We start from the raw sequence: 27071 nt of genomic DNA on the forward strand, positions 1-27071 counted from the left end.
AGTTGACTTTAGAATACAATTGAAAATACAATATATTAAAAAAGCAAAAAGAGTTGAAGGTTGGTTAAAACCTGCACCAGGAGTGATGCACACAAGACCCGTAATCATGCCCTGGACGGCACCAATCACCGAGGGTTTCTTGAAGAAGATAACATCAAGCCTCCAAACAAGGAGACTTGTAGCTGCACAAATGTTGGTATTCAGCTGCCACGAAATGACGTTTGCGGCAGCTTAATCCCACCCCAAGCCTCGCCCGGCCAACATCAGTAGAATATTGTTAGGCAGAAACCTCTCCGTCTTTTCTCGATCTCGGTCCGACCTGTATTGAATTATTACACGGTTACATATATTTGATGTATTGAAAGTGTATACATCAATAATATTAGAAAATTAACCCAGTATGCGGCGGTGAAACCGGCGATCCCCGAAGAAAGGTGAATAATATAGCCACCGAAATAATCCATGACTCCCCAATGAAACAAGAAGCCTCCACCCCACAAGCTAAATGCACCAACCGTGTAACTAAAAGTAAGCCAAAGTGTACAAAGTGTCAATAATTGTGGCAGCAGTCGGCTGCTAATTTAGTCTAAGTGGGCAGCCAATTTTGGTTGATTTTAGTAAGGTATAATTGCAAAATTTAATCACTAAATTTTAGGATATTTACAAGATTAAGTCCTTAAGATTTAGCTATAAATACCCTAGCTCATTTAGCTTCAAAACCATCCCAAAGCATTCTAGCTTTCTTTCAATACTAGAGATAATTTAAAGAGTTTCTTGACAGTTGTTTTCTCTTTTTTATCAAGAGAGAATTATCATTGTTTTCTCCTTGATAGATCGAGAGAGGTTGTAATTCCTATTTTTCTCAAAGTGAAATTCTTCTACCGTTGCCCGTGGTTTTTACCCTATATTATTTAGGGGTTTCCACGTAAATTTTGTCTATTTTATCTTCATTTTTATTTTCTCAAATTAGTTACGGTTTTGCTCAATCCGATAGCCGTCTTCCACACAATAATTGGTATCCGAGCCAGATTTGAGTGTGTAATATCTGCTTATTGTCTTTATGGTTGCCACCAAAAGGTGAATCCTCCAACATAAGAAAATAAGAAGTTATTACCCATTTTTTGAAGGTTCCAGAGAACTATTCACTATAGTGAAATAGTGAGAGTTATCCGTAAAAAAAGCTATGGCAACGAAATTTGATATTGAAAAATTCAATGGAGAAATTTCTCATTGTGGAAATTGAAGATGAAGGTCCATGAGGAAAGACGGTTGTCTAGCAGCTATCAGTGAAAGGCGGTGGATTTCACAGATGACAACAAATGGATCAAAATGGATGGGAATGCTATGGCAAACTTTCATCTAGCATTAGCAGATGAAGTATTGTCAAGCATCGAGGAGAAGAAGACAACTAAGGAGATATGGGATCATCTCACCAAATTGTACGAGGCCACATCGCTGCACAATAAAATTTTCCTTAAGAGAAAATTGTACACTCTCCGTATGCCAGAATCTACTTCAGTGACGGAGCACTTAAATATACTGAATACTTTATTTTCTCAGCTTACATCCTTAAGCTGTAAAATAGGAGAACAAGAACGTGTTCAACTTCTACTTCAAAGTCTACCGGATTCGTATGATCAACTCATCATCAACTTGAAAACAGTAATATCACCAGTCTAGTCTTCGATGACGTTGCAGCTGCTTTCTACAAGAAGAAATCAGCGCAAGAACAAGGAAGACAGACAAGTAAATCTGCAACAACAGAAGCGTTGACAACGATGACAACGATGAGAGGGAGATCAACATAACGTGGCCAAAGCAGCAGTCACAAACATGGTAGATCGAAGTTGAGAAGCAAGAAGAATTTAAAGTGTTACAACTGTGGAAAGAAGGGTCACTTGAAGAAGGATTGTTGGAGTCTAAACAAAAACTCCAATCCACAAGGCAATACCGCAAACACTTCAGATAATGGAGATGCTCTATGCTGTGAAGCGTCAACCACTATGGAAGGAAAACGATTTACAGATATAGGCTCATTGATTCGGGAGCAATATCACATGACCTCAAGAAGAGATGGTTCCATCATTATGAACCTGTCTCAGGAGGATCTGTGTATAGTTGCAATGATCATGCCTTAGAGTTGGCATTAGCGTAAACCATCAAATTGAAGATGTAATGGAACAATTAAAGTTGTTCGAGATGTCGGCACGTGAAAGGTCTGAAGAAAATTATTATCCTACGATTGTTGGATAATAATGCTAGCAAGATTGAAATACGTAAATGAATCATGAAGGTGTTCCGTGGAGCGATTGTGGTGCTGAAAGGCGAAAAAGCAGCAAACTTGTACATGCTGAAGGGAGAGACTTTGCTAGAAGTAGAAGCCTCTGTTGCCTCATGTAGTTCAGATTATGCAATACTATGGCATCAGAAACTTGGACACATGTCAGAACAAGGAATGAAAGTCCTTGTGGAGCAAAAGCTACTTCCATGCTTAACAAATATCACTTACTTTGTGTGAGCATTGCATAACAAGTAAGCACACGGTTGAAATTAACACATCAAATTCTAGAGGCAAAAGTGTTCTAGAATTGGTTCACTATGACGTATGGACAAGCACCAGTAACATCCCTAGCAGAGCAAATACTTTGTCATTTATTGATGACTACTCCAGGAGATGTTGGGTGTACCTATTAAAAAGAAGTCAGATGTGTTTTCAACTTTCAAAAACTTCAAAGCGCGGGTGGAACTTGATTATGGAAATAAGTCAAGTGTTTCAGAACATATATGGAGAAAATACACAAGCGAAGAATTTGATGACTTTTGCAGGAAAGAATGCATCAAAAGATAGTTTCAGTGGAAACATCCTCAACAAATGGAGTGGCAGAGCGAATGAAAAGAACCTTGTTAGAAAGAACAAGAGCAATGTTGAGGGATGCAGGCCTAGAAAATCATTATGGGCAGAAGCATCAATACCGCCTGTTATTGGTGAATCGAGCTCCATCAACTGTAATAGAGCTGAAAACACCAAGTGGGAAACATCCTCAACAAAATGGAGTGGCAGAGCGATGAACAGACCTTGTTAGAAAGAACAAGAGCAATGTTGAGGGATGCAGGCCTAGAAAAATCATTTGGGCAGAAGCAGTCAATACCGCCTGTTATTTGGTGAATCGAGCTCCATCAACTGTAATAGAGCTGAAAACACCAATGAATGTGGATGGAAATCCTGATTATTTAAACCTCCATATTTGGAAGTATAGTGTTGATGTTCAACTCCCAAGAAATTTCAAAGCTGGATCCAAAATCCAGGAAATGCAAATTCTTGGGGTATGCTGATGGTGTAAAGGGGTATCGCTTGTGAGATCCCACTGCCCGTAAAGTGATCGTCAATAGGGATGTTATCTTTGTAGAAGATAAACTAAAAAGAAAAGAAGACGATGATAGCATTGAAAAGTCAGAGACTACACAGATACATGTGGAAAAGGAGGTTAAACAATGAGATTTTTCTGAAGCAGAACCAACACATGATGAACAAGAACCAGAGAGTTCTAAAGCTCAAATAACTCGTCAATCAGATTGTGTGAGAAGACGTCCCAATTGGCACTCAGATTATGTTATAGAAGGTAATATTGCATACTACCTTTAACAGACGGTGAGCCATCAACATACCAGGAGGTAATAAACAGCTCAGATGCTTCACTGTGGATGATGGCGATGCAAGAAGAAATTGAAGCCCTTCATAAAAATAATACATGGGACCTTGTGCCACTACCACAAGGAAGAAACCCAATTGGTAACATATGGATTTTCAAAATCAAGCGAAATAGTGACGATCAAGTGGAGAGGTATCGTGCAAGACTGGTGGTCAAAGGATATGCTCAAAAAGAATGTATTGATTTTAATGAAATCTTCTCTCCTGTGGTTCGACTAACAACAGTTCGAGTAGTCTTGGCAATGTGTGCTACATTGAACTTACATCTAGAGCAACTAGATATTAAAACAGTTTTTCTTCATGGCAATCTTGAAGAAGAGATTTACATGCTCCAGCCTGAAGGTTTTGAAGAAAAAGAAAAGAAGAACTTGGTTTGCAGGTTGAACAAATCTCTGTACGGTCTAAAGCAGGCACCGAGGTGATGGTATAAGAGATTTGATTCCTTCATTATGTGCCTTGGATACAATAGACTTAATGCAGACCCTTGTGCTTATTTCAAGAGGTCTGGTGATAACGATTTTGTTATATTGTTGTTGTATGTGGATGACATGTTGGTTGCAGGCCCCAACCAAGATCATATTGAAGAATTGAAGGCACAATTGGCTAGGGAATTTGAAATGAAGGACTTGGGATTAGCAAACAAGATTCTAGGGATGCAAATTCACCGAGACAGAAGTAATAGAAAGATTTGGCTTTCACAAATGAATTACTTGAAGAAAATCTTGTCACGATTCAGCATGCAAGATTGTAAGCCAATTTCTACCTCTTCTATTAACTTCATTATCCTTCAGTATGAGTCCTAGCAGTGAAGAAGAGAGGATGAGATGTCTCGAGTACGTATGCATCAACTGTGGGAAGTTTAATTTCGCTATGATATGCACAAGACCAGACATTGCACAAGCACTGGGAGTGGTTAGTCGGTACATGGCGAATCCAGGTAAAGAGCATTGGAATACAGTAAAGAGGATCCTGAGATACATCAAAGGGACCTCAAATGTTGCATTATGTTACGGAGGATCAAACTTACTAATCAATGGGTATATAGATTCTGACTATGCATGTGATTTGGATAAAAGCAAATCTACTACATGATATGTGTTCAAAGTTGCTGGTGGAGCTGTAAGCTGGGTTTCAAAATTGCAGTCAGTTATGGCTACATCCACAACAGAGGCAGAATATGTAGCAGCTACACAAGCCAGTAAATAAGCAATTTGGTTGAAGATGCTATTGGAGGAGCTTGGGCACAATCAAGAGCATGTTTCTCTGTTTTGTGACAGTCAAAGCGCCTTGCATCTAGCAAGGAATCCAGCATTTCTTCAAGGACAAAACACATACGAGTTTAGTACTATTTCATTCGTGAAAAGGTGAAGAAGAGATGGTAGATATGCATAAGATCCATACCAAAGACAACATAGCAGATTTCATGACGAAAGCAATCAACGCTGATAAATTTACCTGGTGTCGATCCTCTTGTAGCCTGTTAGAAACGTAACAACATGAAGGTAAAAGGTAGAAATAATGGTGTGAAGATATGATTGTTCCAATCAAATCTTAAAGTGGGAGATTGTCAATAATTGTGGCAGCAGCCGGCTGTTAATTTAGTCTAAGTGGGCAGCCAACTTTGGTTGATTTTAGTAAGGTATAATTGCAAAATTTAATTACTTAAACTTTAGGGTATTTATAAGATTAAGTCCTTAAGATTTAGTTATAAATATCCTAGCCCATTTAGCTTTAAAACCATCCCAAAGCATTCTAGCTTTCTTCAATACTAGCGAGAATTTAGAGAGTTTCTTGAGAGTTGTCTCCTTTTTCAAGAGAATTATTATTGTTTCTCCTTGATAGATCGAGAGGTTGTAATTCTATTTTTCTCATAGTGAAATTATTGTTTTCTCCTTGATAGATCGAGAGTTGTAATTCCTATTTTTCTCATAGTGAAATTCTTCTATCGTTGCCCGTAGTTTTTACCCTATATTTAACTTTAAAACCATCCCAAAGCATTCTAGCTTTCTTCCAATACTAGAGAGAATTTAGAGAGTTTCTTGAGAGTTGTTTTCTCCTTTTTATCAAGAGAGAATTATCATTGTTTTCTCCTTGATAGATCGAGAGAGGTAATTCCTATTTTTCTCATAGTGAAATTCTTCTACCGTTGCCCGTAGTTTTTACCCTATATTATTTAGGGGTTTTCCACGTAAATTTTGTGTCTCTTTTATCTTCATTTTTATTTTCTCAAATTATTAGTTGCGATTTCTCTATCCGATAGCCGTCTTCCGCAACACAAAGGACATCCATGCCTTTATGTTAATCCTCCCCATCACTGATCCGGCGAGTATGATCAGCGTGATCGCTGCGAACACGCACTGAAACCAAACCATGGACGCCATGGGATACAATGGCGTGATCATCGATGTATCGACGCAACCAGTGTTGTAGTACTGTGTCGTCTGTGGCAGAAGTGCCTGATTGACTAGATACTTCTGTCCCAAGACAGGTCCACCTTTGCCCCAAAAAGGCAAAAACTTATGGCCGAAGGACATCTTGTAACCCCAAATTACCCAACAGAGAACCACGTTAGCAAAAGCATATAAGGCCAAGAAAGCTGAGTTCAATGCCCATTTTTTCTTGACAATGCTACCATAGAGTATGACCAAGCCCGGTACGCTTTGAAGGCCAATAAGCGTGGAGGATATCATCTGCCATGCATTATCTCCTTTGTTTAGCCAATCTGGGACTGACGATGTGCCGCCTTAGTAGGCCACATGAACCAGGTTTGGAGGAGGAGCGACCATGTTGTTGAACCAAGAAAATGGATAATTCACCTTCCAACAATAGCTTGGGTTGTATTTGTACGTAATAGAGATGTTGAAGGAAAATGATTTTATTATTATTTGAAGTATTGGGAAAGACATGTTTTGGATTAAATACAATGTCATTATATGAAGGGTTATGACAAGTGATTATTAAAAATTAATGTGAAAGAACGACAATTTTGTCGAATATTAGATTCACTCATTGTTATAGAAGAATCGGCCAAAGGATCTTCAATATTCTCCTCATAACTATTTTTTTAAAACCCTCATAACTTTTATAATTAAAGCTTTTTCCTATATATATTCCCTTTACGTGTTTAGTAAGAAAGATTAAAATTATACATGAACCAAATAATTTAACTAGTTAAGAATTTTTTTAAGGTCTCGAGTTTGAGACCCACGTATGCATGAGTATAATATTAAATGATTTATGGTATTTAAATAAACATTATCTTATTTTCACTCTATATTAATAAAAAAAATTAAAATTGCAAAAATATTTTTTTCTTTTATTTAAAAAAGTCAATTATATAAAACACTTAATTTAGTAAATAAATAAATAAATATATATATATTTGATATAGAAAAAATATATATATACAAATGAACGACGTGGGGTATCTTTTGTAGAATCTTTTAATTATAAAAATATATTATTTGATCTTAAAAAGTAATAAATTAATTTATTTTAATAAATAAAATTAACAACAACAACAATAAAACTCAATTCCTATATGCAATGGGGTAAGGGGAAGGTAGGGTAGTAGGCTGCCCCCAACGCCAGGTTGAGAGTAGCTTCCGTGAAAGACCTTCAGCAGTCAGAAAATAAAAAATATAGATAAAAATACAATGCATGTATAAATAAATACATAAATACATAGTTGAACAATATTCATATGTAGTCATTAATATCCTATGTGCGTCTTTAATGGGAAGTAATCCCTGCAAATAAAACCCTGAGAAAAAATCTCTGCATATAGACAGTAACGTTAGACCCGGCTAAATTTAAAAGAGGAAACATGAAGAGAATGATACATAGAAGCCAACGATAGCAAGCCCAGTTCTAAGCCTTCATAAATACCAATAACAGAAACGTATAAAAAGTAGAAGTCATGAAAATTACTACAAAGGCATTAAAAGAAGACAGAGATGATACACCCTAATGATGTGACCCACACTACTCGACTACCCTAGTATTAAGTCTCCATACTTTCCTATCAGATGTCATGTCCTTGGTAAGGGCTAAATCCATCAAATCAGATCTCAAGCAGTCTTCCCACTTCCGCCTTGGTCGTCTTCTCCTTCTGGAACCGTTGACTGTAATCGACTCTACCCTCCTGACCGCATCCGACGGTAGTCGCCTAAGGACATGCCCAAACCACCGTAGTCTTCCCTCCCTCAATTTTTCAGAAATAGGCACCACCCCAAGGACATCCTAGTAGCAGAGTTTGTTGTCATATCCCACAGAGTCCTACCACATGTCCATCGAAGCATTCTCATTTCTGCGGCCTCTATCCTCCTTACGTGATCCTTCTTGATTGCCCAACATTCTGATCCATACAACAGCGCTGGTCTTATTGTCATTTTATAAAATTTTCCCTTGAGTTTTAGAGGCACATTTTTGTCACACAAAACTCCAGTAGCGGCCCTCCACTTTAGCCATCCCGCCTTTATACGGTGTGTAACGTCATCATTTACACCCCCATCTTTATGTATCATAGACCCTAGGTACTTGAAACAATCATTTGAGGGGAGAACATGTCCTTCTATGCATACTTCTACATCTTCATCGTTTTGATTCCCACTAAAGTTTGAACATAAATACTATGTCTTTTCAATATTGATCCTTAGACCTTTTTCTTCTAAAGTAATCTTCCAGGTAGCCAGTCTACTATTCAACTCAGATTTTGTTTCAGCAACTAGGACAATGTCGTCAGCGAAAAGCATACACCATGGTACACCGGCTGGTGTTGCACAAAAGATTTCGTCCATAATCAAGGCGAAGATGTAAGGGCTAAGGGCCGACCCCTGGTGGAGTCCGATTTCCACCAGAAATGCCTCGGTGTTGCCAACTCTAGTCCTGACGAATGTAGTAGATCTACAGTACATATCACGAATCGCTCGGATATAAGCAGTTGGGATCTGTCTCGTTTCCAAAGTCTTCCAGATCGTATCGCGGGGAACACTATCATAAGCCTTCTCAAGGTCAATGAACGCCATGTGAAGATCTCTAGAATTTTCCCTATATTTCTCCATAAGCCGTCGAAGTAGATGAATCACCTCCGTGGTAGACCTGTCTGGCATAAAGTCAAATTGGTTTTCCGAAACCCTAGTAACTTGTCTCAACCTTGCCTCTATCACCCTTTCCCATAGCTTCATGGTATGGCTGAGTAGTTTAATACCTCTGTAGTTACCACAACATTGGGGATCTCCTTTATTCTTATAGATTGGTATCACCGTAGACTCTCTCCACTCCTCTGGCATCTTGGAAGTCTCTAAAATAATATTAAAGATGTTGGTCAACCACTTAACCCCCTCTTCTCTTAAGGCCAACCACACAATAATAGGAATTTGATCAGGACCGACAACTTTGTCCATTCCCATCTTTCTAAGAGTCATTTTGACTTCCTCAAACCCAATCCTACTTGTAGGGCAGTCATTGGCCGTAGTATGATGGTCGGCTGACCCATCCACGGTACTATCTCTACAGGGAGAGACACCGTCATTAAATAAGCCAAAGAAATAACTACCCCAAACCCTCTTAATATCATGATCTTTCGCTAAAAGAACACCATTGTTGTCCTTAATAAACCTAAAGCTACCTAGATCCTTTTTCCTATTCTCCCTAAATTTTGCAAGCCTGAAGATGTCGTTTTGTCCTTCCTTGGTGTCTAATCTCTTGTACATTTCCTCGTATGCCTTATCATTTGCTTTAGCCACCGTTTTCTTGGCTTCCCGCTTTGCCTCCTTGTATATTTATTTAGCTGTGGACCTTTCTGCGTCGTCATTGCATTGTAGAAACTCCTTGAAGCAAGTTTGCTTTGTCTTCACCTTAGTTTGGACTTTGTCGTTCCACCACCATGATTCTTTATGTTCCTTGGGCTTCCCTGTCGATAACCCCAGGGTGTTTTTGCCCACCTCTCTGATGGAATTTGCCATATTTTTCCATAACAAATCTGCATTATTTGAGTTTGTAGTTCCAAAACCTGTATTAGACAAAACCTTACTCCTAAATTCATCAGCTATCGCTTCATGTAAGTTCTTCCAAAGGATCCTAGGTTTACCCAGTTTAGCCCTCCTATGAGTGCTCCGCCCGTGGGGTACGCGGAAACACCAAAACCAACAATTTGTGTTGTGATGTACATGCCTCTTCAGGGAACACCTTACAGTCAATGCAAGCCCATCGATCCCGATTTCGAACCAGGATGTAGTCGATTTTGGTACAATGTCCCCCGCTATGAAACGTAATCAAGTTCGCATCTCTCTTATTAAAGGAGTTAGTGACCACCAAATCGTGTGCAGCAGCAAATTCAAGCAACATACGCCCCTCATCGTTCCTGCTACCATAACCGAAACCCCCATGAACACCGTCATACACGTCGGTTGCACTACCTATATGGCCATTGAAGTCTCCCCCTATGAAAACTCTTTGGTCCTCCGGAATGCTCCTAAGTACATCATCTAACTGATCCCAGAAGCAACGTTCTCCCCTCCCCTAGGCCAACGTGTGGGCGTACACTGAAAGGACATTCACCACTTTCGCTTCTATAATAACCTTAATCATCATGATCCTATCCCGTATCTACAAACTTCAACTACATTTTCCTTGAGCCTAGAGGATACCAAGATACCCACCCCATTTCTAGCATTATCTATGCCTGAATACCACAACTTGTACCCATTACACTCTCTGGTGCGAGCCCCTTTCCACCTAGTCTCTTGTTTACACGCAAAATCTATTTTTCTATTATTAAGTACGTCAGTCAGCTCCAACAGCCTAGCATTTAATGAGCCAACATTCAACGAGCAAACTCTAAGTCTAGTCTCCTTGTCACCACTCTGTCGAGCCCTCCCCCTATACGCCCCATGTGATCTAAGAGAATGACATGACCTCAAGTGATCATCTATAACCGAAGCTATGAGGAACTATGAAAAAGGAATCCAAAAAAGACTGAAAATGCACAAATAAAACGCTAGAGAATTGAGGAGTACTAAAAAGCCTATTTGGTACTTAATAAGATTTTTTAGACAAATTAACACTATCTTACTTAACTTTAGGCAACAGCTAGAAATCAATGATTGATTTAAATCTAATAGAAAATCTATCATACAAAAATTTAACTTTTAAGTAAATATTACTAGAAGAGAACATATTAGAAGTTCAAAAAGAGCTCAGGATTCAATTTCATATAAAACAAAAGTAATTTCACACTCTTTTTCCAGTAATAATCGCAACTAAAACCACTCACTCAATTTAAGCAGAAAAATTTGCAGATTTTCACAAATTAACAGCTTCACAAACTAAATAGTTCATATCGAACAAATATCCCTACAGAACTAGATCATAAAACTAAAAAATAGGCCCTAAAATAAATATATTTAAAAAGAGACTAAGGAGAAGAGCAAGCCTGGATCCGGTGAGAAGAGAAAGCTCGACTCCAAGGATAGCATCAAAGGAGTCCAGGACTTCAAGTGAATCGAAGAGTAAAAGAAGCTAAAATGGAAAATCTGGGTTTTGGAAATTGTGTTTCTTTAACGCTATTTCTGCAAACAATAAGCTCGCCCAAAGAGAAACAAAAGCAAAAAATAGGAGGAGATGAGTAGCAAAATTCTGGTTTTCTGGGAACCGACAGTGAAGGGTTGTTTGTGAAGCTAAGGTTTCGCGCTAAAGCTTAAGTGAGATCAGCAGAACAAGGAGAAGATAAACCCCAAGGATAAACCAGAAAACAAAAACATAAAAGATTCGAATCAAGAAATTGAACTGTTATTTCAACAATTTTCGAAAATTGATAACTGAAAATGAAACTGAAAAATCAGATGATAGAGAAAGAGAAAATTATGATCTACCAACCAGCAGAAAATATAAAGAAAAGGAAAGGGTTTGTAAACAGATCTGAAACACACAAAAGATGAAATTTACAACAAAATCCCAAACACATATTAGTACTTCCCAAAACAGAAAACCCAGTGAAAAGAAGAATGAAACGAAGAAGCAGGCAGCGAATCAAGCAAACTAACAAAGGGAAAACAAATAAAGAGGAACGAAGAGATTAAACTTTTTAAAATTACACTAAAATCATATACATTTATCACTGTGATGGAGTGAATCTAGTGTTATCCTTAAAGAAAAAAATGGACGAAAGCTGTATTGTGGTAAAATTGTAAAGTAAGCAGCAAGGCTGCCTGTCAGCTGTTACAAAGCTGAAAGAAACAGCAAAATGGTAACCCTAAACAGGTGTATGTTAATGTTCATACGAGGAGCAAATATTCAAGCTCCCATTATTACTTTATTATAGCCCTAAGCTGGATGCATGGTTAGCAGTTTGTTCATCATCATGAGAACAACACTTTCTCAAATTCTTTCATTGTTTTATCCTCAAAAGTTTTGGAAAACAAATAAGTTCAAGCCAAAAAAAAAAAAGTTGGGGGGATGGTACCTGTGCGCCTATATTCTCGGTAATAATCTTGCAGGGCTTCTCCCTCGGTAATAATCTTGCAGGGCCTTTTTCAGCCTCTGAACTTCGGAATTTTGGTCGGTTAAAAGATGAACTTCAAAGGCTTCTCTCTCGTAATGAAGCGTACCGGAGGCAACGCTCCCGTGTGCAATTGCTTTCTCATGGTGATGCCAACACCACATACTTCCATACTCGATCTTCTGGAAGGAGGAAGAAGAATTATATAAGCCGCCTATGTACATCAGATGGTACTTGGGTCGATGATCAACTGGGAATCCATGGTAAGGTCCTTGCTTACTTTCAGTCTCTATTTCATTCTTCTTCACCTACCTGCAGTCCTGAGCTTTTAGACGTTGTCCATCCGGTTGTCACAGAGGAAATGAATGCCAATCTCCTTGCTGTGTTCACCAGAGACGAGGTTCATGAAGCTTTTCTCCAGATTCACCCTAATAAAGCCCCAAGTATTGACGGACTTCCTGGCAGCTTCTACCGTCAATTCTGCCCTCTCATTGGGGAAGACGTGATCACCTTATGTATTGATGTCTTGGAAGGGCGAGCATCTTTGGCTGCTATTAACTAAACTGTGATTGTTCTTATCCTGAAAGTGACCACCCAACGCAGATGACTCGGTTTCGGCCAATTTCATTATGTACGGCTATCTATAAAATCATACCGAATGTGCTGGTGAATAGATTGCGCCCTCTGCTTGATGTTTGCATCCACCAGAATCAAGCGGCACTTCTCCTTGTTCGTTCTATATCTGACAACGTGTAATTGCCCATGAGTCGGTTCATTACTTAAAATCTGCTCCCCCGGTACTTGTCGTGGCGTTGCGTTGAAGTTCAATGTGGAAAAAGCTTACAGTGTGGAATGGTCATTCCTTCAACGAGCACAAACGCAGCGGAAAATAATCTATTATAGATATCTTTAGCCATTGTCTATACTGTAGGTCGAAATCTGAGACTTGATTGCATCACTGTAAAAACTCAAACCGCCATTGGTCACCACTGTCGAGTACTCTGAATTTGGCTGGCACAAAACTCGAACCACTGAAGGTCTTCTAAATACTCAAAATCTCACTTCGATGAAATAGATTTCCAAATACTCTCAAATGAAATGCTTTAGAATGAATGATTGTGATTGTGGTGCTTAGAATGAATGATTGTGGTTGTGGTGTGTTGAATAATCAGGTAAAAAAAACAGAAAGAACGCAATAATTTTAACGAGGTTTAGCAATGTGCTTACATCTTCGGTGTCTTAGGCGACGTTAGAATTTTTATTCAATATCTTATGGTTACATTTACTTTTATAATAAATAAATCATATTACATATTTATAAAAATAACCCTGTACTTAACATGATGCTTAGGAACCTTGGCTGACCTCATATTTATAATATGATTTGGTCATCAAAATCCACTTAAAAACTGCGCATTATATCGAAAACCTCCCATACGTCCGTGCATAACTCCCAAAAGGAGAGTGGAACGTGCACAGTTACTTCAAAGAGTGAGTGACATGAACCACTCAATGCGCATACTCCCAAAAGGAGAGTGGAACGTGCACAGTTACTTCAAAGAGTGAGTGACATGAACCACTCAATGCAGCAGTTAATTAAATTGCTCACATGGGTTTCCCTTATTTTATCTTGTGTTTCTTTGGTGACGTATCGTGTCCGGATTAATGGGTGCCTCACAGATACCTTTTGGGTTGAACTGGGACTCCAACAAGGTGATCCACTTTCGCTGTTCTTATTTCATCTATGCTCCCAAGGTCTGTCCTCATTGTTAGCAGCAGAACAACGTGACGTTCAGCTTCGAGGACTACGTACATGCCCGTTAGGTCCCCGTATTACTCATCTACTACATGCGGATGACAGCCACCTGTTCTTCCGCCACTCGAATGCTAAATTTTGCTGTGTTAGAGAGGTGTTGAGGTTGTATGCTACTGCTTCTGGTCAGGTAGTTAATTACTCCAAGTATAGCCTCTATTTTTTGCCCGCAAGCTTCCTGTTCCGACTGACTACGTCTCCAAGGTATCCTTGGTGTGTCTGAGGTTGCGAATCCGGGCCGATATTTGGGAACTCCTCTTCTCATTGGGCGAAATAAGTTGGCAGCCTTTGGATTTCTTCATGATCGGGTGTTATCTCGCGTACAGGGTTGGAGCAAACAATTACTCTTCTTTGACGGAAAGGATGTTTTATCGAAGCTATCGGCCAAGCCTTACCCACTTACTTCATGAGTTGCTTCCTTTTGTCGGAGGGGATTATATTTGTAATTATCCCAATTTGTCGAAGGAGTTTAATGTTTGACAAAATTTAATTATTTTTTAAAGTTTATTAATTTAATATTAAATTAATTATTCAAAATATTAGAATATATTTTCATTTAATAAGAATGTGAATTTTTACTCGGAATCTGAAAAATTCTCAGACTGCTCTGACATTAACTATATTAATTTAATTTGCTCTGACACTAACTATATTAAAATTTTAAATTAATATAGTTAATAGATTTCGATTGGAGGACCATATTTTGTCGGCACACAAATTAAACATGCATGAATTGAAATTTACTCGCCTTTACTTAGGAAAGCAATATCCAATGAAATCTAGTGAGGAAGAAGGTCAAAGGGGGGATGTGAGAGGTCTAGATCCAGAGGCCCTAATACCTCCGAGTACGGGTGTAAACGAGTCGAGTCGAGTTTGAGTATTGCTGAGTTCGACTCGACTCTAAAATTCTAAAATAAACCTCGACTCGACTCGAAAACTCGTGAGTTTAAAATTTTTAATCTCGGCTCGAACTCGAAATCCTGAACTGAAGTTTGTGAGCAGCTCGAAAAGACTCGAAATGAAAAAAAAAATCTTAAACTTAACTCGATTGAAGCCTCAAACTCGAACTTTAACCTTAAATACATGAAAATTTTACTCTATTTTAAAAAAAATCAATACATAAATATTAATATTATTAATATTTAAAAAAAAAATCTTAATATATTATATTTTCGAGATGCTCACGAATTTTTCAATTTGAATATTAAATAATTCATTTCGACTCGTTAAAAACTCGAATCAAATTTAAATATTTATTAAATCTTAATAAAATCAATCCCGAATAACTCATCATGTATCATCTCATTTAGAGTCCTATTTCGGCGTTATAGACCCCATTTCATCTTCATCTCAATACCAGATTCCAAGGAAATCAAACAATAAAATAATGCTGTTCACACTTATGATTGAACAGGCAGTGATTGGATTCAAGCTGCACTTGTCTCTTTCCCAGCTCCCACCGCCCAATCACACTCTCTTCATTTCTTATATTACCTCGAAATTCAGTATTTTCTTTACAGATTTGAAACTCTTTACTGAATCACACTCCTAATATTTTCTCTCTCCCTCTCTCTCTATATATACAGTGATTCCTCACCTGATATAGTTGTAGTATTCGTTTTTGAGGCAAAATGGAGAAATATGAGGTGGTCAAAGATCTGGGAGCCGGTAATTTTGGGGTTGCTCGACTCCTCAGACACAAGGAGACCAAGGAGCTTGTTGCTATGAAATATATTGAGAGAGGTCACAAGGTTTGTTTCTTTTATTTCTCCATCATTTTTCATCTTCCTTTAATTTGTATTTCCTTGGCAATTTTGGGTTCTTTATTGGTTCATGGTTTTACTTGTATTATCGTAGTCAAAGCTTGAATTGACTTAATTCCTTCAGTTTGCATACTTCTTTTTGTCTTTTCATTTTGAACACCAAACGGATTGATGGAAAGCTTAGTTGATTTTGTTTGCAGATAGATGAGAATGTGGCAAGAGAGATTATCAATCACAGATCTCTTAGACACCCCAATATAATCCGGTTCAAGGAGGCGAGTATCATTTCTTGATTCATTTTACTTTAATTTTCGAGGCTTCTATTTGTGATGGCATATGAATGCTATAGGTGGTTTTGACGCCTACCCATTTAGCGATTGTGATGGAGTATGCTGCTGGTGGTGAGCTCTTTGAACGGATTTGCAGTGCTGGTAGATTCAGTGAAGATGAGGTCCTTTTTCCTGTTTCTTTTTTTGTTGTTGTTCTAATCTATTCATTCACACTTTCTATTTGGAAACAAGTATTTTAGTGCTTGATTGTTGTATTTGTTCTCTATATCTTCAGGCTAGATATTTCTTTCAGCAGTTGATCTCAGGTGTCAATTACTGTCACTCTATGGTAATTTAAACTCAACCATGATGTTTCTCAGTGCATGCCAAATGCAAGAACTAAATCTACTTTATTTCTATGTTTTCTGTTCTTGTTTGCAGCAAATATGCCATAGAGATTTGAAGTTAGAGAATACACTTTTGGATGGAAGTCCTGCACCACGCTTGAAAATCTGCGATTTTGGTTACTCCAAGGTTTGGGAATAGTTACATTAAGTTTACCCTACCTGTAAGTTGCTTTCTGATTTTTCGATCATTAAGTTGGTTTTAACTTTTTATAACACTTGTTGTAGTCTTCTCTGTTGCATTCGAGACCCAAATCAACAGTTGGAACTCCAGCATATATAGCACCAGAGGTTCTATCGCGACGAGAATATGATGGAAAGGTATTTTATGAACTGTTTAAAACAAAAGGAAGTACCAATGTGAAATAAATCTAGATCTTCAGCTGAGCATTTTATTGAAAAATCTAATAACATGACTTGGATCTAGTCTGCCACTTCTGACTTTGATGCCTAACATGTAACCACATAGAGCTAATCTGAAGAGATTATTTAAGATTCTTCAATTTTCTGAATGCATGATAGTAAGTGATGTGATGAAATGCATTTTTTAATTGTCCTTGTCGATGAGAGTGTGTAATACCTTGGACATTTTCTAAAGGATCGGGTTCATCCTTACATGTTATATTCAAGTACCGTTTTAATTTCTTTTCTTAATCTGAGATCCCTTTTCTTAATATGTTAATAGAGAGATGATTTGAGAATTAACCGGGCGATTTATCCTTTTTTATGCAATTTAAAGGTTTGCTTAGTAGTTATGTTTTGTTACGAGATTTTATATTGGACGCTTGTTATCCAAGCTAAAATTAGAATGGCTATTGAATGACTATGTTGTTACAGTACCTCTATTTGGACTTTGGAGACTGATTGATGCCCATAAATGGTAATTGTGACCTGCTTGAAGTTAAAAGTACTTATTAGTTACTGCCAAAGGCATTTGGCCTTTGTATGTTAAATAACTTTCTCGTTTTGGATCTGATCTTTATTTTAAGTTCTGCACAAGGTGTGATTGCTGGGTTGGTTATGATTAGTGGTAACGATTTTGTTTCTTATGGATATTCAGATCTGTGTGTTTGTATATCTCAGCAATGAGACACAGCTTAATTGGCATGGAAGAATTTCCATAAAATGCTTAAGCAATATTGTTTCCACTTTTATGGCAAACTCACTAAGTTTATAAATGACATAACTTCAAATGTTCTATTACTTTCTACTATAAGAAAATTTGATTACTGAAAATAATCCACACCTGGCCTTTCCAACGATTCCCATTAATTTGATGTATTTATTTTATAATTCACAATCTGATAAAATCTTATTAGTAACATATAAAAGTACTGTTGACCATAAGTCATGTCTGTCTTGTATAGTTGGCAGATGTATGGTCCTGTGGAGTTACCCTTTATGTTATGCTGGTGGGAGCATACCCTTTTGAAGATCAACAGGACCCTAGGAATTTTCGGAAAACAATTCAGGTAAATGAAAATCTTCATTTTATTTGTGTCTTTTTTATTAATAGAGATATTTCCATTACTTATGATAATCCTTTTCCTTGTTAACATTTTTGGGCAGAGAATAATGGCTGTTCAGTACAACATTCCAGACTATGTTCATATATCTCAAGATTGCAGGAACCTCCTCTCTCGACTATTTGTTGCACATCCATCCAGGGTATGTATCATTTTAAGTCAATTGGTCAAACACTGCAATTGCCCCACATCCATGCTTTTGCTATAAGCTATTGACTGTCTAAAACCTTACAAGCATCTAGCAGACAATATAGGTAAGTTAGTAGCCCTCTCATTTCTAATTGTTGATTGACGAAATCTTTTCTTTCCAACGGGAGAAGAGAGGAAAAAGAAACCTACTGTTCGATATTGGAATAACTAGCACATTGGAGGAAGAATAGATCACCAAAGTTGTATGTTGGAATTATCACTTAAATGCCAAACTTCAAAATGCTTTCTTATCAACATCTTTTAGCCTTGCTTCACTGTGATGCATATGCAATTTCTTGTTATAATTATTAGCACAGGTATCCAACTTCAAGAATATTGGTTTTAGGTAGAAAAGCTAATTGATATGAAGCTGATATTCTGGTTGCATAAAAATGATACGAAGTCGATCTTCTGGTTGCATAAAATTGGTGTTGGCTTTAATTTTTTTATTACCTGTGGTAGGATTAAAATATCCTTTTTTCCACCTTTGTTGTCTAACTCAATATTGAAGGTATTTGTGATGCTAACTGCATGTTTAATGGACCTGATGTCTGGAGGTTCGTTTATTGAAATTTCAGATGTTAACTCTTTGCCATTTCCTTTTTTTCAGAGGATTACACTTAAAGAAATAAAAAACCATCCTTGGTTTTTGAAGAACTTGCCAAGAGAGTTAACAGACACAGCACAAGCTGCGTATTACCGGAGCGGTATTCCAAATCCGATAAGCAATCAAACTGTTGTGATAATAGTCTTGTCTTTATGGATTTAAGATTGTTCAATAGCCAATAATTGTTGTTTCCTTACTAAAATTATTGATGTTCTGAACTATAAGACCCCAAACATTAGCACTAAACAATGCATGTAGTGTTTCCAGGATTAACTATGGGATTGCAGTTGAATGACAAATGAAATCGTATTGTTATTTGAAAACACGAAGTCGTGTCTTTGCAGGATTGTATATTTGTTTTTGCAGCGTCGGATTGCTAATTCATTGTGTTAGTTGTTCGCAGGGATAGATCTAGGGAGAGCAGTGAGGGCGGTTGTCTCCTTAAAATTTTCAAATTATTTTATATTTTAATATTTTATATTAATAATATGTTTTTGTCTTTTCTAAAATTGTATGTATCAACGGTTCAAATCTGTCCCTGTTTCAGAACTTTCGTCTCCAATGTTTAGTCGGAGGAATTCAAAAGGTGCAAGTTTATATAATTTATCATTATATAATCCTTCAGAAGTCGGCAAAATAGAAAATCAAACCGTAATTTGGCTTTTACTAATATAATTATTTGGATTTCGTGGAAACAAATGTCAACTTAGACAATTCTTTGAGGCTAAGGATAATTGTAATTGTTGATCTTCCTACAAGAGATGCCAAAAACATAATTTTAGAAAAGTAAACAATTCCAATTCATAATCATATTTGGTGTTTGTAAAAGACGACATAATTTTAACCAATTTAGCACTCTAACATTAATTATATTTCCCTTTAATAGTAATGAATGCTTATACTCTTATATACACAATGTAGAATCCAAAATCTCAAAAGATAACAATAAAATCTTTAACCAACTTGGTTTGTGTTTACCTTTTAACTTTTAAATATTCAATTCAACAATTTTTGAAAAAGATAAATATCAAAACTATACATGAATGCATGGACAGAGGGTCGTTGGGACTTAAAGAGACCCTAACCCAATTATAAATTCAATTTTTATCGTATAAGAATTGTTAAAAAATTTGCAAAGATTTAGTCTCTCAAAATAGAATATAATAAGTTGTAATGTCTTTGTTCTTACAACATAAAATATTGCGATAGCAATAAAGTAAGCTCTATCTACTTTGATTATCAGAGATTTATCCAAATGATTCAAATTCAATTGAGTATCAATTTTTAAAGGTAAGAATTTAAGTAATATTATATTTATTAATTGAAGATGTTTGATCTTATATTTAATTTTAGTATATTTAGTACAATGTTACTCGTTGATGCATTTCAAGATTCTAATGAACGATATTTTATTATGATTATGTAATAGTTTGACACGTTTTAAAATCGTATATTTTTTATTATTTATTTTAATTTAATTTTTTATTTTCTACTAATTATTTCATAGAAATGATAGAATTAATATGCATATTCGATGTTATCATTTATATTTATTGAAATAAATAAATAAATATAGATAAAACTATGGGTAAATTTAAAGCTATTAAAAAGATCCGACTTCTTTTAGGATTAAGTTCCGACTCCATCCCTGCATGAACATTAATGAAATATATAATATTATACATGTACTTTGGTTTTGTGTAATAAATATATAAAATTTTGATTTAATTTAATTTAAAATAATTATCAATAAATATCATTTTATATTTACATATTACACATACAAAATTATATTCATCCAATATAAAAATAAATGGTTATGTTTATTTTAAAATATTTATAATGGAATCAAAATTTAATTTAAGCAAAGTTTATGCGATAGTCTTGCAAAAGTAACTTGTGGAGATTTCCTCATTGTCTTCGTCAGTTTTGTTGGAAATTTTAGTTTATCGAACCATTATTGTTCCTAAAAAAATAAGTCAACAAAAAAAATTATTTTCCCATGGCGTTATTCGAAAAGAAATAGAGGTTTTGAGTACAAAACCTAAGTGTACTAATATAAAAAAATATATATATTAAAAGACGTAATCTAAAAAAGGGAAGTATACATCAATAAAATTTTAAACTTAAATCAAATAATTTTTTCTTTACTTTTATTAATCTAAGTGAATATAATATAATATTTATTCAAATAACTATCAATCATTTCACAATTAATGTTCATATATTCTTACATATATAGTATTCCAACGCGAGAGCGCAAAGTATATCAATCAAATAAAAACTTTAAGGGTACTACTAAACCTACCGAAAAAATAATAAAAAATTTAGTCATGTTGAAAACAACAATTAGTGGACTAACCCTTTTTCAGTTTTATTTTCCCAGGCCCTACTAGACTACACGTGGCGTTTTGTTGTTGACTTTGTTTATCATGTTACTATCATTTCACTATCATTTTACTAAAAAATATAATAATAAAAATCAAATATTCATTGATTTAATTTAATTACCAGATTAAAACTAGATTGATGTTTGATTCAAATCATATTTGGACAAATTTAATTCAAACTATCGGGTCGGGCTTTTTTAAAAAAAAATTGGGTTCGGATCGTGTCAGATTTTTTAAGGACAAAGTTCAGGTTTGGTTGGACCACCCTATCCGACCCATGTTTATCCTACCGGTGATATCAACCGCTCGACAAATCGTAGCCGACAAAGAAGTCTGCTTACGACCTACCAAAGGAGTCGTGGGCAATACGTAAATAATTGCAATATAAATATAAAAATTATTCAAACATCGAAACTTTTAAAATAATTTGATATTTATCAATGAATGTTTTAATATTTATTTTTTACATGTATGTATAATTAAATAATAGCGTAAATACTACACGTATATTTATTATTTACTTAATAAGAACATTTTAGTTAATAATTTTAATATGTCGCTTTAATAATATATGGTATACAACATACGTTGTAGACTTATCCTAATTTAAATTATCAATGTTATAAATAATATTGATTTCTTTAATTGGAATTAAAGATTTAAATCCGATATAATGAATAAAAATAGAGCTAAAAATTATCTGTAATAATGTTTATATATTTATTTATGAAATATATATTGTGTAAGATCCGGTTGGAATGAATGGGAGGCGGTTGGGTACGTTGAGTTCAGCGCATGAAACATAGAAAAAGGTGAGTTGCTGTCCAAATGCTGACAAAGCATTCCTTTTTTATTATTTTATTAAAAGAATTGGTATGTTTAGTAAAACACTTGGTACATTTAGACTATCCCAAACTTTAATAGTAGAAAAACCTAAAATAACTGAACCCTACGTGATATACAAAGTTACAGTTTCTAAAATGGGAATGGTCGAAGTGTTATTTCACACGCAACGCAAAGCATTCAACATTCCCCTTCACCTTGGTGCTATAAAATCCCCATGTTTGGTTTGCCTTTGCCATTTCTCAAACACACCAACAAAAATGAAGTCTAATGATTATCTCCCAATGCCTCATCTGTTCCTAGTTTCTCTTCTCTTGTCGTATTCATGGCCGACTTTGGGCGACACTCACCAACAACACGACAGCTTCCTCCAATGCCTTTCTAGGCATCCAAACAACCCTGATTCCATCTCCACTGTCATCTACACTCCAAACAACTCTTCATTTTCATCCGTCTTTGCGTTTTCCCTTCGTAATGCTCGGGTTTCTACACCTACAACCCTCAGGCCTTTAGCCATCGTCACGCCGTCCCACGTTTCCCATATCCAAGCAACCGTTAATTGCTCGAGAAGTCATGGTTTGCAGGTTAGGATACGGAGCGGCGGTCATGATTATGAGGGCCTTTCCTACGTTTCTCAAGTCCCGTTTGTGATAATCGATTTGATTAACTTACGATCCATAGATGTCGACACGGAAAATAACACCGCATGGATTCAAGCCGGTGCCACCATCGGTGAAGTATATTACAGAATTGCGGAAAGAACTCCAACACTTGCTTTTCCGGCAGGTATTTGTCCCACTGTGGGCGTCGGTGGTCATTTTAGCGGCGGGGGTTATGGCATGTTGATGCGCAAATACGGACTCGCTGCTGATCAAATCATCGACGCGGAGCTCGTCGATGTTAATGGAAAGCTTCTTGATAGGAACTCTATGGGCGAAGATTTATTTTGGGCCATTCGAGGTGGCGGAGGAGCCAGTTTCGGAGTCGTCGTCGCGTGGAAAGTGAACTTAGTCACCGTTCCATCGACTGTGACTGTCTTTACAGTGAATAGAACACTGGAAGAGAATGGAACAATGCTTGTTCACAAATGGCAATCCATTGCACCAAAGATCAATGAAGATTTGTACATCAGACTCTTTTTAAGAGCTGTGAATTCGAGCCGACAAGATGGAACAAGAACAATACAAGCTTCTTTCACTTCCTTGTATCTTGGTAGAACTGATGATCTTCTTCCATTGATGCAAGAAAGCTTCCCGGAGCTCGGAATAACACGACAAGATTGTATTGAAATGAGTTGGATCCAAAGTATCCTTTACTTTGCCGAAATCCCACAAAGTGAACCATTAGAAATCTTGCTCAATAGGACAGGCACTGCAGTGATCTTTAAAGGGAAATCGGACTATGTCACGGAACCTATACCCGAAACCGGACTAGAAGGCCTCTGGCAATGGTTTTTCGAAGACGAATCGTTGCAGCTTATCTTCAGCCCCTATGGCGGCAACATGGACGATATTCCGGAGTCGGAATCGCCGTACCCTCATAGGGCAGGGAATTTATTCAACATTCATTATGCAGTGGCATGGGGAGAAGAAGATGCTGCATCATCTCAGTGGTATATAAACTTCATGAGAAGGCTATACGGATACTGAAACCCTACGTTTCGAAATCGCCTCGGCGAGCCTACATGAACTACCGGGACCTGGACCTCGGAACTAATAACAATGGCGTATACACCAGCTATAAACAAGCAAGCAAATGGGGTCTTCCATATTTCAACAACAACTTCAACAGATTGATTCATGTGAAGAGCTTGGTTGATCCCGGAAATTTCTTTAGACATGAACAGAGTATTCCTCTTTTACATATGTCGCGGCCGTCTTTCGAGTGGGCTCGGAATTGGGCTTCGACTTGAATAAAATGATTAGAGTCGCCACCGATCATTTTAAAAACAATATTTAGATTGATCAGATACAATCTTACGAAAAGAAAGAAAAAATAAATAAAAAAGGATGAAAATATAAAAATATATATGTAAATAAAAAGGTGTTAGATAAAAAATAAATAATAAGAAGAAAAACAGAAATAAAGAAAAGAGAAAATAATAATAAATGAAATAAATACAATTTATATATATACCTATAAATAAAACATTAGAATAATAATAATAATAATAATAAAAAAATTAATTAATTAAAAAAATAATAATAGTAAAAGGGCTAAATTAAAAAGGAAAGTAAACTGTGGAGTCAATTTTAAGGAAAATTCGGGATTAAAATTGATTTAAAGGTCTAAAATAGATCTTTAAAATGTGTGAGAGACTAGAAATGTAATTCCCCCCTTTTCTTTAAAAAAACATATGGATCCTCCTTGGGTTAGATCGGCTCACGGGTCGGATCGGTGGGTACTATAAATGCCAATTTTCAGAAACAAAAATCATTTCCCATTTCCCCCTAAAAATCGATCAAAGCCAAAACCCAAATTTTCTATGGGTGATCTTCGTGTTCTTCATTAAAATGAAAAATACGGCCACAAAACCCAGAATCTGGTCGGTCACTGCCTCACCGGCCACCATAGATCGGCGTTGACCGCCGTTTATCGGCGGTAGCCAACATTTTTTTACAACTTTCGAAAGCTTTGTTTTCCACCCATCATAAAAATCACATTAGTTTTCAAAAATAAGCCTCGAGGAGGGTTAGATCTAAAAAAGAATTTTAGATACCTTGAACTGACCTTTCGGTACTAACTAATTTCCAGTTGTCTTCATTAAAAAAATTGTAATTTAAATTGAAAGATAAAAGTTCGATCTGAATTACTCACATTTAATGGATTTAAAAGCATACCTTTAAAAAATCAGAAAAAATGTTAGCTAAAGTAAAATGCAGAATCAAAAAGACAATAACTATAAAAAAATGTCCCGAAATAAAAAAGAAAATAAATAAAAATAAAAAAAAAGAGTTAAAAAATCAAATAAGTTAATTAAATTAAAGAAACAAATCAAATAAAATAAAGGAATAATAATAAAAAAGAAACAAAACAAAAATAATTATAAAAAAAATAAAAAAATAGAATGTTAAAGAGTTAAAAAACCAAATAAGTTAATTAAATTAAAGAAACAAATCAAATAAAATAAAGAAAATAATAATAAAAAAGAAACAAAACAAAAATAATTATAAAAAAATAAAAAAATAGAAATGTTAGCTAAAATATAATGAATATTAGGTAATATATATATATATAATAGTATTTAATAAATAAAATAAAAAAAACAAAAGAAATAATATATATATATATATGAAACAAAAACGAAAAAAAAAAAAAATAAATAGAAAAGAATGAAAATATAAAAATATATATGTAAATAAAAAGGTGTTAGATAAAAAATAATAAGAAAAAAACAGAAATAAAGAAAAGAGAAAAAAATTATAAATGAAATAAATACAATCTATATATATACCTATAAATAAAACATTAGAAAATAATAATAATATAATAATAATAATGATGATAAAAAAATTAATTAAAAATAATAATGATAGTAAAAGGGCTAAATTAAAATAAAAGTAAATTGTGGAGTCAATTTTAAGAAAAATTCGGGATTAAAATTGATTTAAAGGGCCAAAATAGATCTTTAAAATGTGCGAGGGACTAGAAATGTAATTCCCCTCTTTGTTCTCAAAAACACGCGGATCCTCCTTGGATTGGATCGGGTCACGGGTCGGATAAGTGGGGTACTATAAATGTCAATTTTCAGAAACAAAAATCATTTCCCCTTCCCCTAAAATTTGATCAAAGCCAAAACCCAAAATTTATCTGGGTGTTTTTCGTGTTCTTCATGAAAAAGAACACGGACCACCAAACCCAGAATCCGACCAACCACCATCGCGTCGGCCATCGTAAATCGACGCTTGCTAAAGTTTTTTTTACAACTTTCGAAAGCTCTTCTTCACCCATCTCAAAAATCACCTTAGTTTTCAAAAAAAAAACCTCGGGGAAGGCTAGATCTAAAAAAGAATTTTAGATCTCCTGAACTGCCCTTTCGGTACTAATTAATTTTCAGTTGTCTTAATTAAGAAAATAGTAATTTAAATTGAAAGATAAAAGTTCGATCTGAATTACTCACTTTTAATGGATTTAAAAGCGTACCTTTAAAAAAGTCAGAAAAATGTTAACTAAAGTAAAATGCAAAATCAAAAACACCTAATTTAACACTACCACCTAACCTACCCAACTACCATCATTTCATCAAAAAAGGGGAAGAATTCGTGTGGAAAGAGGAAATGAAGAAATTAAAGTGGGGGGTCTAGCAAATAATAATAATGAATGTTAGGCAATATATATATATATAATACAATATTTAATAAATCAAATAAACAAACAAACAAAAAAGAAAAAAAATAATATATATATATATATATATGAAACAAAAATGAAAAGAAAGGAAAAAAATTAATAAAAAGAATGAAAATATAAAAATATATATGTAAATAAAAAGGTGTTAGATAAAAAAAATAAATAATAAGAAAAAAAGAAATAAAGAAAAGAGAAAATAATAATAAATGAATAAATACAATTTATATATATGCCTATAAATAAAACATTAGAAGAATGATAATAATAATAACGTTAAAAAAATAAAAAAAAATTAATTAATTAAAAATAATAATAATAGTAAAATGGCTAAATTAAAAAGGAAAGTAAACTCTGGAGTCAATTTTAAGAAAAAATCGGGATTAAAATTGATTTAAAGGTCCAAAATAGATCTTTAAAATGTGTGAGGGACTAGAAATGAAATTCCCCACTTTTCTCTAAAAAACATATGGATCCTCCTTGGGTTAGATCGGCTCACGGGTCGGGTCTGTGGGTACTATAAATGCTAATTTTCAGAAAACAAAAATTATTTCCCCCTTCCCCATAAAAATCGATCAAAGCCAAAACCCAAATTTTCAATGGGTGATCTTCGTGTTCTTCATTAAAATGAAGAATACGGCCACCAAACCAAGAATCTGGCCGGTCACCGCCTCACCGGCCACCATAGATCGGCGCCAGCCGCTGTTTATC

General features: G+C 35.4%; 2 protein-coding genes and 2 pseudogenes across 2 annotated transcripts in view; 2 read left to right on the forward strand and 2 right to left on the reverse strand.

Annotated features, from left to right (window-relative positions):
- Positions 1-6495, reverse strand: part of LOC120139494 — a 7015-nt pseudogene extending 520 nt beyond the window's left edge.
- The window catches only part of LOC120139539 (U2 small nuclear ribonucleoprotein A'-like), a 27480-nt gene extending 19629 nt beyond the window's left edge, over positions 1-7851 (reverse strand). The window contains exons 1-2 of the mRNA XM_039154720.1: positions 7845-7851; positions 698-702 (exon numbers count right to left, since the gene is read on the reverse strand). The gene's annotated coding sequence lies outside the window, so the exon portion shown is untranslated. The remainder of the gene's footprint in view (positions 1-697; positions 703-7844) is intronic.
- Positions 7852-15505: 7654 nt separating this feature from the next.
- LOC120139495 (serine/threonine-protein kinase SRK2A-like) lies at positions 15506-18942 on the forward strand. The gene is made up of 9 exons (XM_039154691.1): positions 15506-15773; positions 15986-16060; positions 16135-16236; positions 16350-16403; positions 16496-16588; positions 16687-16779; positions 17826-17930; positions 18028-18126; positions 18784-18942. The coding sequence occupies exons 1-9, from the start codon at positions 15654-15656 to the stop codon at positions 18940-18942; spliced, it is 900 nt and encodes a 299-aa protein (XP_039010622.1). The 5' UTR covers positions 15506-15653.
- A 3313-nt stretch (positions 18943-22255) lies between these two features.
- On the forward strand, positions 22256-23970 carry LOC120139536 (annotated as a pseudogene).
- The last annotated feature ends 3101 nt before the right edge of the window (positions 23971-27071 follow it).

Source organism: Hibiscus syriacus, unplaced genomic scaffold, assembly GCF_006381635.1.
Source record: "Hibiscus syriacus cultivar Baekdansim isolate YM2019G1 unplaced genomic scaffold, ASM638163v2 tig00110761_pilon, whole genome shotgun sequence".
Classification (NCBI taxonomy): Eukaryota; Viridiplantae; Streptophyta; class Magnoliopsida; order Malvales; family Malvaceae; genus Hibiscus; species Hibiscus syriacus.

What these genes read in the sequence shown, in the direction of transcription:
- LOC120139495 (XM_039154691.1), top strand. Translation starts at nt 15,654, where the DNA reads ATGGAGAAATATGAGGTGGTCAAAGATCTGGGAGCCGGTAATTTTGGG. An exon ending in ATATTGAGAGAGGTCACAAG is followed by an intron (nt 15,774 to 15,985) that starts GTTTGTTTCTTT and finishes TTTTGTTTGCAG; the next exon opens with ATAGATGAGAATGTGGCAAG. An exon ending in ATTTTCGGAAAACAATTCAG is followed by an intron (nt 17,931 to 18,027) that starts GTAAATGAAAAT and finishes ATTTTTGGGCAG; the next exon opens with AGAATAATGGCTGTTCAGTA.